Source organism: Gossypium arboreum, chromosome 6, assembly GCF_025698485.1.
Source record: "Gossypium arboreum isolate Shixiya-1 chromosome 6, ASM2569848v2, whole genome shotgun sequence".
NCBI classification, from domain to species: domain Eukaryota; kingdom Viridiplantae; phylum Streptophyta; class Magnoliopsida; order Malvales; family Malvaceae; genus Gossypium; species Gossypium arboreum.
The window spans coordinates 139,414,833-139,424,468 of NC_069075.1; the positions used below are offsets into that span (position 1 = coordinate 139,414,833).

The 9,636-nt window shown below is 27.6% G+C and overlaps 1 protein-coding gene across 3 annotated transcripts; it reads left to right on the top strand.

The window, feature by feature from the left end:
• The first annotated feature begins 3,306 nt into the window (after nt 1-3,306).
• On the top strand, nt 3,307-7,839 carry LOC108486403 (MADS-box protein AGL24-like). Of its 3 annotated transcripts, none has more exons than XM_053029587.1 (9): nt 3,307-3,647; nt 3,965-4,171; nt 5,657-5,735; nt 6,352-6,413; nt 6,577-6,676; nt 6,760-6,801; nt 7,203-7,244; nt 7,324-7,469; nt 7,587-7,839. In XM_053029587.1, the coding sequence occupies exons 2-9, from the start codon at nt 3,990-3,992 to the stop codon at nt 7,600-7,602; spliced, it is 669 nt and encodes a 222-aa protein (XP_052885547.1). In that variant the 5' UTR covers nt 3,307-3,647; nt 3,965-3,989; the 3' UTR covers nt 7,603-7,839. The 3 variants fall into 3 exon arrangements, with proteins under 3 accessions (XP_052885547.1, XP_052885546.1, XP_052885545.1); XM_053029586.1 differs by having other exon boundaries at nt 3,972-4,171; XM_053029585.1 differs by having other exon boundaries at nt 3,310-3,647; nt 3,969-4,171.
• The last annotated feature ends 1,797 nt before the right edge of the window (nt 7,840-9,636 follow it).

Here is a 9,636-nt window from a genome sequence, read left to right on the forward strand (position 1 = left end):
GCCTCTCATTTCTACCGGCCTGAATCAACCTAAACTTTTTTCTCTGTTGTTTTGTAACTATTTCACTATTATATTCTTCTATTTTATTGTTATCGTTTGAATATTATATAACTATGATTTTATTGTTAATTTTACTACTATTTTAGAGATATTTACTTACTAAGTTGTAACTATTTTAATACTATCTTCAGTATAATCTTTTTAAAGTAATTTTAATTTGTTGGAAAATATTTATGTTAATTTTTAGTATATTTCATGTATTATATTTTATAAATTTATTTTTATATAAAAAATTTTAATATGGGCAGGTCGAGTTTAGCTCGAGTTTAATGTTTTTAATCTGTGCCGGGCTTAAACAACAATTTAGACCAATTGATTCAGTTATTAATACTAAGTAATTTAAAATATTTTAAATGTTATATTAATTAATTAATTTTATTTTTTTGTATTTTATGATTTGGGAAAAATAAAACCATCAACTAAGAAACCAGAATTGATTTTTTTTCCAAGACGATTGCGTAAGGTGTTTTACTCTTACCATATTTTTTTCTATATTGATTATATAGATAATAATGATATTTTAATTATTTAAAATACTTTATTACCATAATATTTTTCCTTTTGTTGAGGGTTCTTTCCTCTAACCCCTTCTCATAAGGCACAGGATGGGACGTATTAGGGGATAACTAAGTGTTAAACACAATGACATGTTACCTTTCTAAGTTTGACATGTAACCTCATAGGTATCTTTGAAGGGGCTTTCTCGCAAGTTGATGAGTTGAGAGGTGATGCTGGAGACTGGTGAACTGGCTAGTCGGTGAATAGGGAGGTGACAAACTACGGATCAACTAGCTAGCAAAGGTGGCAAGCGGGAGCAAAGTGACAAGCTGGCGGAGTGAACGAGCTCGTAGAGTGAGTGAGTTGAAGGTAATTCAATGTGACATACCTAATAAAATTAGATTGGATTCCAGGTCGAATTCTGGGTCACTAGGTGATATGCATAACACCTTTCTTACACTAGATGATATGCATAACACCTTTCTTACATAGTTTATAATTTATTGTGTTCATTACTTCAATTTTACATGGCTAAACATGTTTCCTAAGCACGGTACTGATTTCTTTAAACAATATATTGTGAAATACTTTATTGCAGGGAACTTATGGTGCGAAGGTAGCAAAGTGAAGAGCAATAGAGATGGAGGCGGTGGGTGTTGAGTGGTGATGAAGATTGATGGTTTTTATGGTAGGCGTTAGGCGATGATGAGGATTGATGGTTCTTATGTTGCAAATAAACAAAAAAAAGTATTTTGCGCTAATTATAAAGAGATCTCTAACTTTAGTCAGAAGTCAAAAAAATACAACATCAACAATCCTTTAGTGGATTAACGAAATTTTTTATGGCAATTACCGATCGAACCATTATCTTAATTAAAATGACTAAATTGAGAAAAAAATTTAAAATGACTAGAATAAAAATACTATTATTTTAGAGTGACCCACGGAATAGTTTACCCTAAATATATTTAAGCTGAAATCTATTTAAGATAAATAATATGAAAACTCATAATCAATGTAGATTTATTATAAGGTTGAATATTTAATATATTGACAGTTTTTATTTTATTTTACAAGCAATATTAAAATTCTGACATATATATTTTATTTTTAATATTTTAACATATTTCAATAAATCCTCCCTATAATGTATCAAATAATTTTCTTACTATAATTTTAAAATTAAAACTACGTTAAATAAAGTAGATTACATTTAGTAAATAACACAGATTTTAAGGAATTCATGTGTAGAAAAACTTAAACCCTTCGCATATTATTTTTCTTTTTCTTTTAAAAAATTTGATTTTAAATAGTATATAAAAACTAAAATTAAAAGAATAAGCACATTTTACATTAAATTTGATAAATAAATGTGTTTTGATTTTTTTGTTGTAGCGAATAACGGTTTGCACATTACGAAATTTAATAAAAAAAAAAAAAACCTAAACTACACCTGTGTTCTCAAAATGGTGTATAAACTCTTTTTGGTCAAATATGATATTCAAACTCAACTTTCATTATTAAATTTACCCCAAAAGTTAACACTATTACAAAAAAAAAAAAAAAAACTATCAGGGGTTGCCATGTCATCGATATTTGACTTGAGAAGAAATTGTATGCAACATGATTTCATATCATCCTTATCTCTTTTTATTAGGAGAATGATAAATCGGATTTTTTCTCCTGATTTTTAGCATTTTTAGTTGGACTTGAATTTTTTCTGAAGGAAAAAGCTGAAAATTAGGAAGAAAAATATGATTTGTCATGCTCCTATTAAAAAGGGATAGCGATGATATAAAATCACAGTTTCATACAATTATTTCTCTATTTAATTTTATTCTTTTTTTTGTTCGAATTTAAAATGAAAAATAGAAAACATTAAATATAATAAAAAAGGTAAAAGGTAAAAAAAAAAATTGGACAAGTCTCATTTAACTATATACTCTCTCATTCAGCAAAAATAATGATGTTGCCCAATGACCAAGCATACCGTGGTAAAAATGCCATGTAAGCAATACCACATAATTATTTATGTAAAATAATTCCAAAAATAAAGAAATATTAGAAAATTGTAATAATTTTTTAAATTAAAAAATATATAAATAAATAAATAATATATAATTGAAAATATTTAATTAGTATTAATTAAATACAAATGTTGTTTCTTGAGTTAGGTAATTTTTTTACCTATTACTTTTTTATTACATTTAATATTTTTCTTGAGTTAGCTTTTGATTGGTTAAATTTTTTGTTTTAATAGAGTTAATTTTTGAGGTAAAATGAGTAACAAAAGTTAAATTTGAGCAAGAGAGAGTCGGGGTTGGCAGAGGTTCCGATCCTTTAGAATAAAAATTTTTCATTTAAGCTTATTTTTAAGTTATAAAATTTTAAATTAATAATGATAAAATTATATTTTAACTCTCTAAAATAATAAAATTTTAAATTAATTCTTTAAAATTATAATGGAAAAAGCTATTAAAATAATAAAATTATATTTTTACTCTTTTAAAATATATAATTTAATTTTGATCTGTAAAAAATTCATGGGTTCTCCCTTGAGTTTGAATATCACATTTGACAAAAAAAAAAAAAACCTTCAAGTATGAGTTTGAAAATACGGGTATAATTTAGAGGGTATTTTTTAAATTAAGTCTTAAAAAAAGATACTTGTTGAAGTGATGTGCCATTGGAGGCTGGTGCAGTAGATACAAAGTAGGGGTTAATACCTGCCATCATTACTATCCATGATGTACGGAAAACCAGCATCCTCCACATGAAAAAGACCCCCCAAAAAAAGCTTGTTGAAATGAAGAAAATAAAGAAAATTAGTTTTTTCTTTTAACCAAAAAGGAAAGGGTTTTTGTATATATTAAAAATATATATGAAATTGCAGTTAATTAATTATTTATTTATAGAAAAGGAAGGTGAATTGGTTAAATCTTTCCTTTATTGAGCCAGCAAATTTACTCTCAGCTTTCTCTTTCTCTCTCCTTCTGGGTTTTTAACTTTCTTTAATTGCGAGCCTTTTGCTTTCTTTTACCTAACTTCAAGCTTCCAAATTCAGAACCAAATACCAGTTCCTTTATAAGGTAAAACTTAGGAAAATAAACCCACAAATCTTTGACCTTTGTATTTTTTTTTGTGCATGTTAATGAGCTAAAATTAGTGGGTTTTTGTTACTTTTTTCTATTTCATTCACCTGGATCTGATGAACATGTTCCTTTTTTTTCACTAGGGTTTTCATATAATTTTTTTTTTGTTATGAACACAAGCACAAAAATCAAGAAAACCTCACTTGGATCTTTCATTTTTTAAGTCGTTCTTACGTATTATAATACAAGTTATTATTTCTATGGAGAAATGATAAACGTGAAGCACTTTTTTTTTGGTCTTGTTTTGTTTTGAGGAAGAAGATAAGATAGTGAAGAAAAATGGCAAGGGAGAAGATCAAGATCAAGAAAATTGATAACTTGACTGCAAGGCAAGTGACTTTTTCTAAGAGAAGAAGAGGGCTTTTCAAGAAAGCTGAAGAGCTTTCAGTTCTTTGTGATGCTGAGGTTGCTCTCATCATTTTCTCGGCAACTGGGAAACTATTTGAATTCGCTAGCTCCAGGTATATAAAATTTTCACTCTCTTTTTTAGATTTGTATGTGTAACTATTGCAGTAAGTCCTTCTTTTAGATCGTACCCTTTGAAGATGAAAAACCTTCCATTAATATCTCATAGCTATGGCCTGGGTTTTGTGATTATGAACTTTCTCTACTTTTAGTTTATGAAGAAACCCTTTATGGATTATAATCTTTTTACTTCAAATTTTCATTCTACATGGATCATGGAAGCTGTTTATAAACATATTTGTTGGCAATATATTGGTCATGTAGTGTTCATGTTGAGATTTTACGAGTTATGGCTCAACTTATTAATTGATTGTCATTCTTAGATGATTTTTGGTACTTTTTTCTGTTTTACTATCCTTATGCCCTTAGATTACTGTTTCATGGGGTGCTATGATGGTATATGTTGGGAATCTTTAGTGACACATATTGCTATACAATAAAGTATATATTGTTTTATATAATTTATAGACACTTTTTTTATTGTTCCATTTGTATAGATTTGGGAAGTGACTACTTGTTAGTATCAAAGGCATATTTCGAAATGTGGGATATTTTCCATCAAAACTATGATATTTCAAGAATAAAGTAAATGTTTTGATTTAGTCCTTTCTATATGGCTCTAACAGGTATGATTTAAAAAAGCCAAATTACTTGTTTACAAATAAGAAGAATGCTGTAATGGAATGAGCCAAAGAAGATATTATGAATGATTTAGAGGATGAAATGATGCTTTGTGTTGAATGCATGTACTAAGGCTTTTTATATATATATATATATATATATATTTGTGTTTAAAGGGTTGTTTTTATACATTTTTTTTGAATAATCTCATTATAGTTTCTGATCATATTTATTCTTTTTAAGATAATATCTAAAACTACCTATGGCCCCTCTTTAACTCATAAATAAGAGGATAACGCACTTCAACATACTCAAACCTATGTCCTCCTGCATTGACAACAATATTTATGCCAATCGAGCTAAAACTCAATTGGCTTCATACACACATTTTTTTAATGTATTATTATTAATGCTGATAAGATATATGTCCTATTTTTCTATGGATAAAATTAGTTACTCACCTTATCAATGAAAGCATATTATTGCCTATAAATTTTGATAATACTAAAAAGTAGACACCCATTTTGTGAGTTAAAAAAAAAATGGCTAAAAAGATTTGTAGCTTTTTAAGAAAAATAAATTTATCTTAAATTTTTAATCAAAATTAGACAGCCATTTACTTAACTAAGTTAGTATTACTTAATTCGTAAAACCGAATTTAGGGAGGTTTTGTAATAATATTGTTTAATTTCACTGTTAATTAATTAGGTGTTGACATAAAGTCACTCTTTCGTATAATCTTTTCCCATCTTATAATAACTATAACTAAATATCACTAATTGTTTTTAGACATTGCCTCTTGCTTCATGTTAATCTTCACCTAAAGAATAATGTTATCATTTTTTCCCCCTCATGTGAAGTATGAAAGATATTTTGGGAAGATATAATTTGCATTCCAACAATATCAACAAATTGGACCAACCTTCTCTTGATCTCCAGGTATTTTCCGTGCATGCCTTGAGATCCTTCTAATTATCTACTTATTATTTCTATTTTTCCTTTACATTTTCTTTCTATTGTTATTTCGCAGGCAAAAACACTTTTTTGGTCTTTTTGAATTTTGATATTAAATAAATTAAGTCTTCGAAAAAAGATGAAGTAATTTAATATTTTTCAATTTCAAAGTAAACAACAAACGACAATTAATCACGATGTTAATGTTTTCTGTTAACTATTTATAATTTTGATTGTTATGATACAAATTTAGCCCTCAATGTTTATATATTTTGTGTAAATGTAAAGACCAAATTAAAAAAGTATAAATTTTGTATACTAAATTTGTTATTATACTGGTAAAAAATACGTACAATTGACAAAAAAATATTAACGTTGTGATTATTTGTTCTTAGTTGCTTACTTTTGAAATTGGCAGAGATCAAATTACTTTAAATTTTTAGAGAAACTAATTTACTTATTTTCGTATTAAGAGGGACCGAAAATGTTTTTTTTTTTTTTTACCTTTTTCATATTAAAAGATGGAATGTGTTTGCAAATATCTTTGAAAGTATAGCTTTTAATGGAGTGATAATGTAACTATGCCATTTTTCTATTATAGCTGGAGAACAATAACAACATACGATTGAACAAGGAAATAGTTGATAAGACCCGCCAATTAAGGTTAGTAATCCCTAATCTGATTTTTTTATTATTTTAATCATTTTTAATTTTTTAATTTTTAATACTTTATTTATTTTAATTTGGTCAGATTAACAGTAATCTAATTCAAACACCGATGTGGAAGGGTGTTTGATATTTAATTTTATGTTTAACTTTTGAACAGGCAGATGAGAGGGGAAGATCTTCAAGGACTGAACATTGAGGAATTGCAGCAACTAGAGGGGATGCTTGAATCTGGACTTAAATGCGTTCTGGAAACCAAGGTTTACATATATACTTGTTCACTAATTTGTGCTTCCCATCTTGGTTTTTTTTTTTTTTTTTTACAATTAAAATTATTTTGCAGAGCAATCGGATTATGAACGAGATCTCTTCACTTGAAAATAAGGTTAGTATAGTCAACCATTTTTATAATTGCCTTATCTGTCGGTCAAAATTTTAGATATTATAAAGAGGTGACTGTTATATATCTATAATAATATCTAAATATTTGAAATTTAAATTATATTTAATTTTTTTATAAATTCTTAAATTAAAAATTATAATATATTGATGATATTATTAATTAATGAGATTTAGATTATATGTTTAATAAAATTTACTAACGAAATTCTATTTATTAAAAATTATGTTTATTTAATAAAATATAATTAATATAGTTTAAAGATATTATGGAGGATAAAAATAAAATTTAAAAAATTAATTCTACAATAAATTTGACTATTGTAATGAAATGATGTTAAAAGTCCAACAATACTAGGGATCACAAAAATTGATGTTGATGTGCAGGGAGCGAGGTTGTTGGAAGAGAACAAGCAACTTAAAGAGAAAGTAGGTAGTTGGTTTATCAAACTGTATTGTTGTTACTGTTTCAAAATTATATCATAAAAGAAATTATGGGGGTTTTCAGGTGGCAACACTGTACAAGAGTAAAAGAGATTCAGATGTTGTTGGAGAAGAAGGTGTGTCATCAGAATCTGTTACAAATGTTTGCAGTTGCAGCAGTAGCTGCCCTCCATTAGAGGATGATAGCTCTGATACTTCTCTTAGATTAGGGTAAGTTTAGATATTTTATATATTCGCAATAATCTAAATTGAACTCAAATGAACTCTATTGGCAATCATAAACAGTGATGAGAGTATGATGCTTAGTTTTTTCATTGTGTTTTGCAGGCTTCCTTTCACTTAGCCAAAGCAAATGAGATGAGATGAAGTATCTTGAATAAACAGTTAGCCTTTGTAAGATTATTCATATTATTATATATGTAAGGTGGAATTTTAATCCAAGTTATGTTTATTTGTGAAATAAATGTATCTGAAGAAAGATTAAAACGAGATGTTAGTAAATTTAGGTTTTATTGATTTTAGTGTATGTCTATTGTACTAAGGAAAATAAGTCAAATATACAAAAGAAATGTGGAGAAAAGTTTTTTTTCCTTTGACTTATTATTATTATTACTTCTATTGATGGTTTGTCATAGAAATATCTATTTTGCTTAATGAGAACACATAATTATATATATTAATAAGGTTGATAAGCAACTAAATAGAAAAATGAAAATAAAAAGATTAAATAGAGGAGATGGATATATGCTAAATTTCTTGAAATTTATGGCATGTGTATTGTCCGGCACACCTCAGTAAATAGATATAATTTAGATTGTGATGAGAAATTCTTTATTATTTATATTTTTGTGAATGTATGCATTCAAAATCGTTGTGCACCTTGAAAGTTAGTAAGGAAATGGTGTTTTGCATTGAAGCTCGAGCGATTCTTGAAAATTTACGTACTGCATGGGACAAATGTTACAAACAGTTGGAGATAGAATGCAACAATGCATGCACTACTTGTAGAGTTTGTTCTTGTAGGGAGTGTTGCCAATAGTAACCTAGTTGAATTATGTTTCATCAATGGTTACCTTAAGAGGAATTGGAAGACAAGAATTGGTCACATCCCTAGATTTTAGAATATGGCTGCTGATCAAATAGCGAAATGTATGTATGATAATCAATTTGGGTTGAAACTTTTCGAGGATCTCTTAATTTCAGTTCAAGAGATATTACTTTCAAATGATGATTTCTTAAGTAAAGTTATTTGATTTTATTGTTTTCGCTTAATACTACTTGTTTTAACTAAAAAAAAAAAAATTATTGCACACCTATTAAATAATATTCGTAACAAAACAATCTATAAAATTCTTTTCGAGTTTGGACTAGAATGTAACTTATCCTAAGACATCTACTTATTTAGGTTTGTAAAGCAAAAGTAAAAATGTATAATTCACACGAAGAAAACTTATATCCTTGTACGATAAGTGAATACTTTATTAATCATGAGTGTTGACACACTCAAACTTCACATGCTCATATTGTATCATCGCGTTGAATTATTTTCTTTTTATTTCTATTTTCTACAATGACTCTTTTTGGGTAGCTTTACTAAAATTCAACAATTATTCTTGCAACTCTTTAAAGAGGCAATTATGCCATTAAATGTGCCAACATCAGCTTTCACATTAAAAGAAATGCTTCTATTATGCTTGACGTCAATTTTTTGAGCTTCTTCTGGATTCATTTCAAAAATCTGTAATGAATCTATCAGCACATTTACATGCATAGTAGTGACATATTTAGCCTCATCATTTACATGCTCAATAGATGCTAACGAATGTAGTGTCTTTCCAACTATTTTCACCTTCAAGTTTTCCTCGTCAAGAGAAGAAGCTTCATTAGTTATATCGCAAATTTCATCATAAAATTCAGAAATGGTCTGCAAACTTGGTGGTAAGCCTTTCAAGTTTTAACTTCATGTGTAGTTTCTATAATAGTCCATGCTTCATGAGCACTTTCAAATCTTTTTGAACTTTTATTGATCTACCTCATTGAAAATAAGGTATGATGCTTTGATTTGAAATTCACTACTCTTATCTTCTTTAGAGTTTTAAGTAGCTTCAAGCTTTATGGTACATATATCATTTGTTTCAGTTCAAGGAGGATCTTATCCAATTAGAATTGATCTCCATGCTTTCTCTCATCCAAGCTTTTCAATAGACATAATTAGATTTATTCGAGAGCAGTGAACATGTAGTGGATTGTATTATTTCATACTTTATATTGCACAACTACGAGACATAAGATCTCACAAATACTTTAGGTATGCGACTCTAATACTGAATGCAAAAATCAAAACTAATAGAAATGTATGCCAAGATATGTGGGTACA